Raw genomic sequence first — 14,761 nt, 5'->3', positions numbered from 1 at the left:
GCAATCGATACAGTTGCAGCCAAGCATGATTTAATGTTACACAATACAGTTTTACCAAGTTGCTCAAAGTCTAAACTGGTATTGTGCATTTTAGGTGTAAAGTTTACCTTCGACCAAACGCCCCCCAAAGGCATCCCAGCGCCCCCCTTTTGTAAAAATGTCCGCCAGCGCCCCCTGCTGTCCTCTGAACGCCCCCTGGGGGCGGTACCGCCCACGTTGAGAACTGCTAATTTAAAGGAAAATCTCAAGGTACTCAGCCGTACAGCTGCAGGTGCTGCTGCAATAATCCATACTGTCAGTCACTTGTAGGCAATTTAGAATCACACAGAAAAGCTCCAAAAGGGAATCAAACTTAAAACTCTGAACTAAGAACTTCTGATTACATAATAGTAATTAACCATATGTGCCATGGTAAATCATTACTGATAACTATTGTGAGTACTCCCATTAACATGATTAGACCGCATGTAATCATATATACATATATTTATTATTGCTATAAAGACTGAGCCAGGAAAATTTGTCTTTATCAACCAAGTAGCCCCTTGTGTTACTCTGTACCCGTGAAGTAGCTCCCAGTCTCAAAAAGGTTGGTGACCCCTGCTCTACATACTACCCTTGGTCATCATCTGGATCTCCTGTTACTCTGTACAGGCCCCGTTAGTCTGCAGTTTATCAGGTTAATGGAGAGTGGCTGCAATGGCTGCAATGTTGACACCTTGAGATGCCATGAGACCTAAACTCTGAACATCATGGCATGGAGTCATCCCAGTTTTCCATGACTGGCATATAACCATTCATTTTAGCTTATAAACTGGTTCTACAGATCTTGTGTCCAGACAGAGGGATAATCAGTAGCCTACCACCATGACCTGTTTGTTCTGAAGATCCTGCAGCTTCCACTTCTCTTCCTAACATGGCGCCTCCTCACTCTGACTCTCATACTGATAGGAGGAACCACAGAGCTCTGTTAGGTTAAAGCTCATCTTCTGAAGTTGGGATATTTTTCCTCCCAACAGGTTCCAGAGGAATCACCTCTGTTAAGGAGTGAAGGTTTCTTCAAACAAGACGGAGGCTTGTATGTCTTTTACTGAACCTTTCAGTTTTATTTATTAAGCTGATCACGGAAACAGCTGTTCGTAACCTAGCAATAAGGCACTGGGGTCATGATTCTAGACACAGGCAAAACGAGATTCAATGTCCAAACTTATTGATTGTTCTTGGTGATTTATTTTCCTCTTTCACCAAACAATTACAGACATCAAACTTTCATTTGTTCTCACGCTACCACTCTTAAAAACCATCGGCCCCAAACCCAAATGCCTAATAAAATAAAGAAAAAATAGCTCCAACAACTTTTATTCTGCCTTTTCTCACTCTGTGTGTCGGCTTTACGCGGACCCGTTGCCATGGCAACCGACAGACAACAGCTCAACGAGCACATAGAGCAGAGATTACCGATCAGGGGAATCGACACCAAAAAACAAACATTTCCCACACAAAAAAGTAGCAAAAACACTAAAACAGAACATCCAGTCTGTTACATTATGCTGTCAGGCTTGATGTCTATATTKKGATTATTAATAAGTTTTCGCCTGAGCGCAGCGGCGGTTGATTAGCTGATTTAATAAACAGCTGCTCTGCTGATGACTTRGTGGGCGGGCTGACCGGTTTTAGTTCTAACGGAACCAAAACACACCGAACTGCGCAGCACATGTTAAGGTTATCAAAGTCAGTAGCAGGTTAACAGTRGTTAGGCTAGTATAACTGACCCACTGCTCACTTGTTCAATCTTTTCTTTAAATTAAAACGTTTTCCTCACCTGTGAAATCTGAAGCCCTTATTACCATTATCTATGGTTGAATTAACTATTAAACATTGAGTCCGTTGTTCTGATTCTTTGCGTGATTGTAGTATTTTCCTGACCACCAATATTCCTGACTCAATGGACAGCAATGGAGCATGTGTGACTTACGATAAATCACATAATGTCCAGTGCAGTAACATATACATCTATCAATGCTCCTGCCTCGCGCTCTGTCCTTCTCTGCCACTTCCCGCTACTTAGCAGTAGGTGTCAGGTTACATTGTGTTGAATTCAATGTTGTCGGGGAAAAAAGAGTTTCATACGCTTATTGTCCGATTTGCCATAATTGAATTTATTGTCGCTAGCTGTGGTGGCAACAGGGGTGGCGAGGTTCTCGTTTGGGGTGGCAACTGCCACCCCTGCCACCCCGCTAGATTCGCCCCTGTTTGTAATTATATACTATCATGTTCAATTCAATTAATAATAATCATTATGTAAATTATGCTTAACATATCATTGTAAATCAGTCACTTATCACTGTCATTTGTGAATGTTAGAGCCTCATTTTCAACAGTGGAGCTATAAAGGTTGAAAAAGGTTATCACTTTGGAGAAAATCTAATCAACATCAATATTTCCACTAAATAAGAGGCAAAAAAAAAAGTTTGATAAAAGTTTGATAAAAGAAAAGCCCGACAGCACCAAACTATTTCACATAATTATTGCGGTAGAAGCCATTTGTTTGTTAAATACTTAATGAAACTTATTTACTGTGTTTGATGTTTGTTGTGAATGATGTAGCTATACTAACAGACTAACGAGGTAATTAGTCCAAGTTTGTCGTTTATTGAAAGTTAAGAAACTACAGCGGCTGTGATGCACCAAGACAAAGGTAAAACAACCCGAACAGGTGATTAACTCTAAACCACTCACACCTTTTTACTCTCTGTCTCTTTGTCATTTAAGCACACCCGTTGCCATGGCAACCTCCTGCGCTCCACAAGCCGACTAGAGATTATGTTTAAAACATTCAGTCCGTTACGATATTAGGTTTTCAGGCTTGATATTTATTTTGCGATTATTGATAAGCGCTCCCTGAACACAGCTGTGGTTGATTAGTTCATTTTAAATTCCTGCTCTGCTAGTTATTTTGGTAATGGAACCGAAACGCACAGAATTGCACAACACCTTGTTGAAACAATAATCACTGAGATTCTTATTGTTGTTGGGTCATTAATTTGAACACGTTTTGTGGATATTTTTTTCTTGTTCTTTAATAAAGTTACGAACATTTTGATAAGGAGCCAGAGGAGGATGTGCTGGTCTCTGCGTCCTGGTGGCGTACAGTTTGTCACCTAATGCTGAGACTCAAAACCTTCCGCGATCGTCGTGTTGCACCGCTGCTCTATAGCACGAACAGTTCAGAAACAATATGAAATGGGAAAAAAATGTATTCATTAACTGATTAAGTCTGTTTTAGATTGTTCTTGAAAAACTTATCAGTCACGGCTAATTAGTGGGCGCAGTCGCGGCTGCACAGTGAACCCACTGATGTTTTACAGTAGACAGCCGCTCCCCTCTCTTGCAGGTACTGCGTACCCCTGCTAAATCTTTTAGGGGTACGCAGTGCCCTGCCGTACCCCCTTACTTTCACCCCTGGTTAGAACCCAGTAACATATAACTACAGTTGGTGTTTGTAGTTGTTTCTAACCTAAATTCTGTCCAGCAGCTCACCCTTTCTAATTAAAAAAATCATACATTGTCATCTCCGGATTGTTTTTTTTTAAGATTATGTCTCTTACAGTGGACTTGCACCTAGGATGAAAATTTCTGACCCCTCCATGATTTCTAAGTAGGGGAACTTACAAAACTGCAGGGTATATTTATTAAAACAAGTCTTTGTGAAAAGTGAGCTTTCATGTTGTCTCTTTCAGTCGACAATCTTCAAACGTTTCATATGGTTCTAAATCATATTCCAGACTGCCTTGCTGTGCAACCTTTATTTAAAACACTGATAGGTTAATTTTATACATAATATAAATTATTTTAAAACTAAACTAACGTCAATATTATTTTCAAACACCCACTGTATTTTAGTTGACTTCTCCTAGTTGTAGGTTCTGAGTCGTACCCTGATGGCCATTACTGCTCCACCTAGTGATGGGTCTGTGAGCTGTAACCCACATGAAAACAGCAAACTGTGCCTCGGGTTTGTTCTATTGGCATGCTTAATCCAGCTCCAGGCACACGACTTCCTGCTGACCACACCTCAACACTGATGCTCCTTCAGCAGCACACGGACCCACTTGCAGACTCTGGTCTGTGGAGAAGATTGGTGATATCTTGTCTGTGGACATCACTGATGCCATAAGCATTGGTGATGTCCACTGTCAGTATTCCAACATCAACCTCTTAGACTCATCATGTCAGTTTCCTCTGACATGATGCAGAGGAAACTATTTTTGCTCTGAGGGACTTCCTCTCAGTTTCAGCTTCCTGTTCTCAAAGGTGCTGCCTGTCTAGATCACATTCATCTAATCTACAATGGAGAAAAAATATGACATAGAGTTATCTAATTTCTCATAATCTGTCAGCTTTAATTGCAACAACAAAATGATGTATGTTACACTTGGTTAACATATCTGTCTCTAAAGTGTTGCTGCACAGCAGGGTGTGCTGCTCTCAGATGAAGTTAGCTAACATTCTAATTCATACTTGATAGCAGAGCAGACGAGGGTCTTCCTGTTTTCACCTCCCAACAGGACATTCATCTTTTCATGCTGGGCCGTTCTCAGGCTCCCACCCTCTGAAAAATGACTGCAGCACAAGATGGAAATAAATCTTGTGACTTTGCAGAAGTTTATTGAACCATTTCTACAGCGAATGAGTGTCTTAATCGAAGCTAAACACTTTTGCTGTTTTCTTTACCATTTCTTACTGACCAACACTTTGACTGGGAAAGGTGCTATATAAATCAAGTTTACTTGATTATTTACTTCCCTCCTTAATTTGGCTCAGACTGACAGGAAAAACTGTGCTGCAGTTACACATCAGCAACTGTAATAAATTGGAATGGAATAAAAGGACAAAATTTCTTATCTGATAAAGTTTGTCTGATTATACTGAGAAGACATTAAAAAGCACCACCACTGTCTCTGGGTTTGATGATTTTTTTTTCAAAAGAATGATTAAAAATAATAGAAAAGGGCCAGTCCACGACTAGTTAACTCTGGCCTGATAACCTCTTCTCCCAAAACCATAGTGCTGGTTCTAAATTTGGACAGTCATTGTCTGTTTTATGAAATATCTCCTCAAAGGGAGAAACCACACAAAAATTAAAAGTGTGTGTGCGTGTGCGCGCGCGCGTGTGTGTGATAGGCTATATATAAATTCCCTTCTCACCCTCCGCGGGTGGTCTCTGTCATCCTCTGAACTCAGGTCCTCTACCAGAGGCCTGAAAGCTTGAGGGTTCTGCGCAGTATCTTGGCTGTGCCTAGAACTGCACATTTCTGGACTGAGATGTCTGATGTTGTTCCTGGGATCTGTTTTAGCCACTGCTCTAGTTTGGGGGTGACTGCCCCGAGGGCCCCGATGACCACAGGCACCACTGTGGTCTTCACCTTCCAGGTCTTTTCCAGTTCCTCCCTGAGGCCCTGGTATTTCTCCAGTTTCTCGTGCTCCTTTTTCCTGATGTTGTAGTCACTTGGTATTGCTACATCCACCACAACGGCTTTCCTCTGTTGTTTATCCACCACCACAATGTCTGGTTGGTTTGCCATTACCATTTTGTCTGTCTGGATCTGGAAGTCCCACAGGATCTTAGCTCGGTCATTCTCCGCTACCTTTGGGGGTGTTAGCCACTTTGATCTCGGGGCTTCCAGTCCATATTCTGCACAGATGTTTCTGTACACTATGCCCGCCACTTGGTTATATTGTTCCATGTATGCTTTCCCTGCCAGCATCTTGCACCCTGCTGTTATGTGCTGGACTGTCTCAGGGGCCTCCTTGCACAACCTACACCTTGGGTCTTGTCTGGTGTGGTAGATCTGAGCCTCTATTGCTCTGGTGTTTAGGGCCTGTTCCTGTGCAGCCAGGATGAGAGCCTCTGTGCTGTCTTTGAGTCCAGCTTTTTCCAGTCATTGGTAGGATTTCCTGATATCAGCCACTTCAGTTATTTGTCGGTGGTACATCCCATGTAGGGGCTTGTCCTCCCATGATGGTACACCTCCAGCACCTCATCCTCTGTTCCCCATTGTCTGAGATATTCACTGAGCACATCGTCTGTTGAGGCTTTGTCTTTGATGTATTTATGGATCTTGGATGTTTCATCCTGGACAGTGGCTCTCACACTCACTAGTCCTCTGCCTCCTTCCTTACGGCTCGTGTACAGTCTCAGGGTGCTGGATTTGGGGTGGAACCCTCCATGCATGGTTAGTAGCTTCCAAGTCTTAWCATCCGTGGTCTTTATCTAGTTCATTGGCCAGCTAATTATTCCTGCAGGGTATCTGATTACTGATAAGGCATAGCTGTCTGTTGCACGGATCTTGTTCTTGCCATTGAGCTGGCTTCTCAGGTCTTGCCTTATTCGTTGGAGGTATTTGGCTGTGGCTCCTTTCCTTGTGACCTCATTGAGGTTGCCATTTGCTTGTGGTATTCCCAGGTAGTTGTAACTGTCCTCAATGTCTGCTATTGTTCCTTCTGAAAGTGAGACCCCTTCTTTGTGGATGACCTTCCCTCTCTTTGTAACCACCCGACCACACTTCTCTAGTCCAAATGACATCCCAATGTCAGTGCTGTAGATCCTGGTGGTGTGGATCAGTGAGTCGATGTCTCGCTCGCTCTTGGCGTACAGCTTGATGTCATCCATGTAGAGGAGGTGACTGATGGTGKCCCCATTCTTGAGTTGGTATCCGTAGCCAGTCTTGTTGATGATTTGGCTGAGGGGRTTCAGGYCTATGCAGAACAGCAGTGGGGACAGAGCATCTCCTTGGTATATGCCACATTTSATGGACACTTGTGCAAGTGGTTTGCAGTTGGCTTCAAGGGTGGTTTTCCACAACCCCATCGAGTTTGCCATGAAGGCTCTTAGAGTCCTATTGATGTTGTAAGCATTCAATGATCCAAGTGTGTGGCATTGAATCATAGGCTTTCTTGTAATCAATCCAAGCCATGCACAGGTTGGTGTGTCAGGTTTTGCAGTTTCGGGCGACTGTGTGATCTACAAGGAGTTGGTGTTTGGCTCCTCTGCTATTTATGCAGATGCCCTTCTGTGCCGTGCTCATGAATTTATCCATGTGCCCGCTTATTTACCCGCTATGATGTCGTGTATCTCTTTAGGTGGCTGGCCAAGGCTTGGAGCCTTTGTTTCGAGTGCTTCAGGTATGGGCATCTGGCTGTGATTGCAGTTGCCGTTTGCGGATGTTGGAACACTGAGCTACTAGTTGTTTAGCAGTTAGTGTTGACTGGGGATGTCAACGTAACCATTCTTTCCACATTCTTTGCTTTACTTGAGTAGTAGTATTCCAACAGATCCATGTTTTCACCTCTCACCCATTTCCGTCTTGTTCCAGTAGCCCATTTTTCATCAAGGTGCTCTGGTTCCCCAGCACCTGACGCAGACTTTGTTTGACCGGGCGACGTCTGTGCCGGCATGTCGTGCTTATCAATGTCTCTCATGGTATGAGGTTAAGGACCGACACTGGATAGCTCAATTTCACTGTTGTATCTTTTGCCCCAGCCTGGATTCGATCCTGGGTCTCCCGGGTGAAAGACTGATGACTTACCAGGGAATGTCTTTAGTTTCAGTCAACAAACATCTGTCATAGTGAACTAGTTTCAGTCATGTTGATGTTTCTGGTATTGAGTCAGTAGCGCTGTGTATCCAGCCAGACGTAGAGGAAGCTGTTAGTTAACAGCAGCACTCTAATACTGTTTTACCAATTTAATGACAGAAGGAGCTTGAATTACAGCTCCTATCTGCAGAGTTGCAGTTTTTTCACATTAGTAACTGTAGAACGCTCTCTAGCTTCTTTTTTGCTGGCTTCGCTTGATGATGTGCAAACATGCCTCTGTAAGAATTAGAGCAGTTCTGATGACTAGTGTTCTCTGTGCTGGAGTATTTACTCAACAGCAAATGCTTTCCAAACGCAGGAATTTGTTGTCTTGAAATGGTTTCCTTTCTTAGGCTGAGAATGAAAGATGTTTACTACAAGTATGGAGTGCGTTTGTAAATAATAGTTACTGTATATTAAAGCACCCAGGAGCTTCAGCAGGTGCTTCATGGACATGGTTTCTGCTGCAAGAGATGACATTTATTCAGTTCTAGTCCAATCTGGATAAAATACATTCCCTGCTAGAATCTTTATCCAGTCAGAATGTACACAGGCTGAAACGGATGTCGTTATATTTTGTGACACGTCTGTTTCTGATAAATGAGCATGAAGTGATTGGAGACAGAACAAAATCCAGACTACTAACTCTATAAAGATTAGTGTCGACCACAGAGCAATCATTTAGTTCACCTGTGGAACAGCTGACCAGCTTCTTCTCTGTTTTAATGGTAGCTGTCAATCAACTGACAAATGTTACTGTATAGCGCCTCATTCTGCACAGGTCAATGAGGTCATTTGATATTACAATATTCTTTTTTTTCACCAGAGTAAAAAAAAATCCACCGGTGTCACTGTAAACGAGACAAGATGGCACACCCCAGCTGATATTTACTAGCTAATTTAGTATGTCAGATATTTGGCTTTATGGGTTGCAGCGTTATGGATGAATGAAGTATTGACACCAGTCACTGTCTGGTGTTTGTGTATGAAATGCATCCTGATTCCTTGCTGAAGAATGTGTTGGGTAACGGTCCATGTTGCTCACTGTCAGGTACATGGCTCCAGAGGTGCTGGATGACTCCATCAACATGAAGCACTTTGAGTCGTTCAAACGGGCCGATATCTATGCCATGGGCCTGGTGTTCTGGGAGATTGCCAGCCGCTGCTCTGTGGGAGGTGAGGACTGCAGCAAAAATTCTGGTCACAGCGGACCCAAACGCTCAAATTTGAGAAAGATTTGGATACAGGAATGAATATTACTAATTATTTTGACTCCATGCTTTTTCTGTCAGGCATTCACGAGGACTACCAGCTGCCCTACTATGACCTGGTCCAGTCAGATCCATCAGTGGAGGAAATGAAAAAGGTGGTCTGTGAGCAGAAACTTCGACCAAATATTCCCAACCGCTGGCAGAGCTGTGAGGTAGGCTGGAGGGGGCTGAGTCTGAATTACTACTTTCTGAACAGAACCAGAACCAGCATCAGTGATGGGCTGGACTTCTGCTAGAACACAGCCTCGTACCACCACACTACCATGATTAACTGTCACATGACTATCAGGTTTCTGTTGTGTTCATTTGAAGTGTGTTGTGATCAGTGATGTCAATCGGATCACTTTTTTTCAGTAACAAGTAATCTAACGCATTACTATTTTAAATCCTGAACTGCAACAGAATTTAGTCATTTAGTCAGTGGTTACATTTCTCTCCTTTGTTCCCTTATATCCAACAGCTATATTCAATTAATGGATGAAAATATGTAACTGTGATGAGAAGAGCTCCACAGTTCATCTATCTCTGCGTTATCCGGCAGTAGAAGTGTGAAGACGTTGTGTGGGTGTTGTTATGCCTGTTGGCTCTAACGTGGCTGATGGATGGAGAGTGTGTTAATGAGGACTGGAGGAAGCTCCTGGATGTAGTACTATGGTCTCAGTAGACAGTCTGACACACACACACACACACACACACACACACACACACACACACACACACACTCTGACTCAGAGAAAGCAGCTGCTGTTTATATCCCCAGCTCTGGTCTGATTGCTGGACCAGTTTTCAACAGATCGTTGTGATGTCTGTGCTTACCGAGCTGGTTTTTAACAAATGATCTGTTTGTTGGAGAGCAGATCAACCTTTTATTAAAAGTCTTTTTAATTTACAGGAGCTTGTTGCTTCTGGTAAACAAAACAGGTCAGTGAAAGGTCACTGATGTATTTGTTGCACCAAAACATGGTAGCAAAATAAGCAGTTTGTTATTGATGATATTGAATGACAATCATTCAGACCTGACCTTACAATACGAATATGACAAACTTCAAAGCCTCCAACCACAGCTGTGTTCTAAACCAAAGTAACAAATAAACAGCAAAATGGAAAACACTGGCTCATTATAATCATTTGTGTGTTCGCATTTCTCAGCTTGACAGCTTGACAGGTGAGAAATGTAGGATTGTAGTGACTGATTAAGATTATTCAAAACAAGCATCAGAGTGACATGGTGACTGTTGATACCAGAAAGGTTTGTCTGAGTCCATCAGAAATGATCCAGTGCAGAAACATAACCAGGAGTTACTAGAGAGAATGTCTTGTCACCAGCTGGGTGGACTTCAAGCTTCGTTCATGTGGCCAAGATTAAAAGGCAACAAGAACTCAAATATTCACTCCTTACAACCAAGATTTTAAGAACATAATCTCTGGGCACAAAGCACACTAAACTTGAGGCTGACCACACCAGGTTAAACTCAGGTCAGCTAACAGAAAGCTAATAACAGACTCAGGAAAACTGTACTCCACAGAATGTCTAGTAGACATTCACCTTCTTCCAGGTGGAGAAGGTGGACAGCCTTCTCCACCTGGCCTCTATGATTGGTCCAGGCTGCTGGTGATTATGGGCAGATGTTTGAATGTTATTTGAAAGCACAGCACAGTGTAGCTGAGCAGAGATGCTGAAGCCATGTCATGCTAGCTGCTCCCAGCAGATGATGACCTCACTCCACACCAACCACTTCCGCAATCTGCACATCTCAGACTGTTGTGGATAAATGACTGTGTCCTTCCTCTGTCTCTTTTATCCGCTTACATGCACACTGCTGCTCAATTACATAACCATAACATGTAAGACTGGCGATATTCACACATAAACAAAAGCTAGTTTAGCAGACCAGCACTCCTTAGAGAGGGAGCAGAATGAGGAGAAGATAAAAACAGAAATCGCTACAATCTTCACTCCGTGTCGCCATAAGGTGGGCTGATTGGAGCCCAGCGGTGGACGCTGAATGTCACTCTGTATTTGTTCTCAGGGTCAGCCCAAGGCATAAGCAAACTAAGCAGCCGCTTAAGTCACCAGGGCCACTAAGGGGCCCCCTCAGTGGAGCTGATTTAGTTGTTTTTTGTTTTTGTAATAATTTCTGTCATTATAATATCAAAAACACACAATTTCATTATGAAGTGATTTGTTTTTAGAATAAAATATATTTGATAAAGTATGCATTATTATTTTATTGATAAAAAGAAAAAAAATTGCTCTTGGGGGCCCCTGGTGGCCGCAGTAGGTATCGCACGCTTTGCCTGTAACATGAGTTGCCGTGCAATGTGTAGTAAGCATCCAAATGTTCAAAGCTCCGGTCAGAAGTTAAGTTAGCAAAACAATGTCTCATGAAAGTACTTATCCTTCAGGGAGGGAGAAAAGAAAAAGGAAGAATAGAAAAAAGCCAAGATAAAGGTTTGTTTTAATATGCCTTGGTAATGTAACGTCCGTAAAAGATTTGTAAAGTTGCTAGCTTGCTGGCGACCTGGAACAGTCCAGTTCAATAGCCAAATAAATATGCTCTGGGGTCTTTGTGTTTGTATGAAACTGAGTTTAAACTTCGATTCTCATGGTAGGCTCTGTATTTTCTGAGGTATTTTTGGCTTCAAAACGCTGTGTTTGATAACGTTTGATAACAATAATTAAAACTTCTCAATGTTTGACATTGCCTAGCAAAATGTTTTTACGTCAGGCTACATAGCTATTGCATCGATGAACTACTATATGCTGTAGTTGGGGATTTGTTGTTTGCTGTGGAGCTGGATCATTTTGTGGCTAAAACATTATTTTTACATAAACTTCTTAGTTATGTGAAACTTCTGTCAAAATCATTTGAAGGCTCAGAATCAGTCCAGTACCGGTCCACATTCTCAGGGGAGAAAGAGTCACCTGATATAAATTACATTTTTAGCTATTGCAGTAACGCTTAAGATAAATTTCTGGGCTGCACCGATTGCAGTTTTCTGGCCGATCCCTGGTTACCGATCTTTAAAAAGCCTGACCTGCTGATTTTGATTTTGGCTGATATGAAATGTTTATGTCTGAAATGTCACTAAATATAGCAAGAAAGTCAGGTGAGTTGGCAACAGTGTGGTGAATATTAACTGCAAACTTTCAAACCTGACCCGGTTGGTCTGTCAGTCATACCAACCTCGGTCCTCTTCAGAAGAGGACCGAGGCTGATTTTTAAACCTTTGCTGACGAAGATAAGATTAGAGGATGAGATGGGCTTCACATGTAAGTATCGGCCAATCACGATCCCCCAAAATTAAGGAAATCGGCACCCAGAAATCAACTGGTCGATAAATCAGTTGGACAATAAATGTATCCTATATTATGCACGTATATAATGTGAACAGCACTGCCAGAGATGCAATCAGTTTAAAGCAGGTGTGTGAATGATCTAATGATCGGACTGCGGATTGCAGACAGTACACATTGTTGGTAGAAATTGAGGGCCCCAAAACCAAATTTTGCTTAAGAGGCTGTCTGTTCTATTCATATGACTTTAACATTTGATTATTTTCAACATTATAACCTGGTTTACACTTAACCAAATCTCATTTCTCAAGGTGATGACACTGAGGGGTTTTGGTTGGGTCTCAGAACTGGTAAACGGACCTGGATGCTGCACAGAAGGGAAAATGTGTGCACTACAACAATATTACATTTACCTGTATTTGGCCGCTGGCAGGTGCCAATTTCCACCTCTGGTAGATAAGCTGATGGTGTGTTGTTGGGGTGTGTGTATGTAGAAGCCTTTCAGGGTGTCGCTGCACCCTTAGCCTCTCTCTGGTCCCTAGAAGCGACCCGAGCAGGTCAGGTGTGTGTGAGGAGGGGGACAAGCTGCTGACGTATGTCTCTTCCTGTGTGCAGGCTCTGCGGGTTATGGCTAAGATCATGAGGGAGTGTTGGTACGCCAACGGTGCTGCCCGGCTCACCGCGCTCCGGATCAAGAAGACGCTGTCTCAGCTCAGCCAGCAGGAGGGAATCAAGATGTAGACCCAGCTCCCAAACACACACTCACACACACATCTCTGACTGGGATCTATACCATTAGCATTACACCATCTGTGTCCTGACAAGCCCTCAGCCTGTCCTGAAGGGAAGCTGAGGACATTTTGTATCTCACTCACCGCCTGAGGAGGCTGGTGTCCTGCTGGACAGCTGGACTGATGTCTGGTGGAGACATCTGATGGAGAAGGTCTGTGCCTGGGGGGAGGAAGCCTCCTATCACTGACGTTTCATTAGAGCATCCTCTTCAATCATTACCATAAACCTTTCTGTAAGCAATCCAAACCTTTCCCCTCAGTAGGGCTGCAGCTCTGGAGATGTTAGGGAAAGAACTTGTGATTTTCTAAGTAGTATTGAATGTGCTTTTTATTGGGAGACTGACCTTGTGTCATATCGTTGCTATTGCAACTCCCAGGAAGCCTAGAGTGTCGTCAGCTTGTAAGGGATGTGACAGCTGCTCCACAGACGACTCCGTGTGGCCCTGAGATGCGTTAAAGGACAGAAAATGTCGCATTTTAGTCAATGAGCCAGTCAGCACCAGTGTCCAAATTGGTGCTGACTGTTTGGACTGGGTCATGACTGGGTGATCATCTGGAGAAACAGGAGCATCATGGCATCCCATGCATCATTGGAAGAATGGAAGGAACAGCAGCTGTTCCAGTCAAAGAGCCAGACATTGAAAATATCCAATCAACTCTGACCAATAGATTAGATTGTTTTATTTATTGCAGAGAAACTACTGCAATACATAGCTATTAAATGTTATTTACTACAAACATCCTGCAACATCCTAAGTGCAGGATGTTCTCTGCACTTAGAAGCCAACATCCTGAGCTTTGATACACTTCCTTTCATTTGAATGAAGAGTAAATAAAGTATGGATGTTAGGGGTGTGTTTGATACACACATCAGAGTACCTGTGAATGAACAGAGACCTCTGACCTGCAGGACATTCTCACTGCAGCTTTAATACATAAGCTACCATCTCACACTTCAAAGCAAAAACATGTACAGGAACTGATTTTACTTCAATCAGAAAAGCAACCATTATTGGTACTGTTACTGAAAGGATCTCAAATATTTTATGGCAACAAAACGGATACTTGTTAGTTATTCATCCTACTAGAATATAAACATTTGCTGAGCTTAACTGTAGATTTCAGATGGCCAGAATATAATTGTTTTGCTACTCAGCTCTTTACCAAGCAGGTGTTACTGGGTTAGCTAGCCAGCCCTCACTCTGGTGGTCCACTCTGAGCTGGTAGTTGTGGGCTCTCTGACTCTCTGACAGGCTAAAGAATGCTTTCTTCATTTATTCTAACAGATTTGAATAGGGATGATGTTTGCAGCCCTACTGTACAGTTTTCCTACCTTGGATGGAGACCTAGAGGTCCCATCAGGGGCCCCATGGTCAGGTTGTGATGCTAAAGCTCTTCATCATGTCGTCACTCAGTCATACAGGTGAATTTAATTTATTGTGTATGTATTTGGATTTTCTTTCTGGTGGTAAGGGACTTTTTGTGCTAAACTGAACCGGACATGGTGACCTCATTCATCTTTGGTGAACATGCTGCAACATATGCAATATACAGTAGATAAATGTGTCTATTTTCTATACTCTGCTCTGCTAAAACATAAACAGCAAGACCAACAACAATCAGCTGCCACCATGCCTTCCAAACCAGCCGGAACCGGAAAGTGCCAGTGCTTTAAAACCCAACTCCTCTCATGTCGGTTGCTGTGGCATGCTTGTTCTCTCTCTCTGTGTGTGTGTGTGTGTGTGTGTGTGTGTGTGTGTGTGT

At 42.9% G+C, this 14,761-nt stretch overlaps 1 protein-coding gene across 1 annotated transcript in view; it reads left to right on the top strand.

The window, feature by feature from the left end:
- The window catches only part of tgfbr1b (transforming growth factor, beta receptor 1 b), a 59,588-nt gene extending 44,833 nt beyond the window's left edge, over positions 1 to 14,755 (top strand). The window contains exons 7-9 of the mRNA XM_008438547.2: positions 8,689 to 8,813; positions 8,930 to 9,060; positions 12,822 to 14,755. Of these exons, the coding sequence (XP_008436769.1) occupies positions 8,689 to 8,813; positions 8,930 to 9,060; positions 12,822 to 12,947 (382 nt within the window). The 3' untranslated portion in view covers positions 12,948 to 14,755. The remainder of the gene's footprint in view (positions 1 to 8,688; positions 8,814 to 8,929; positions 9,061 to 12,821) is intronic.
- Positions 14,756 to 14,761: the final 6 nt, after the last annotated feature.

The sequence above is a fragment of the Poecilia reticulata genome, linkage group LG20 (assembly GCF_000633615.1).
Source record: "Poecilia reticulata strain Guanapo linkage group LG20, Guppy_female_1.0+MT, whole genome shotgun sequence".
Lineage (NCBI taxonomy): Eukaryota > Metazoa > Chordata > Actinopteri > Cyprinodontiformes > Poeciliidae > Poecilia > Poecilia reticulata.
Note: the sequence above shows the minus strand (reverse complement) of the source record. Positions and strands in the feature narration are given on the sequence as shown.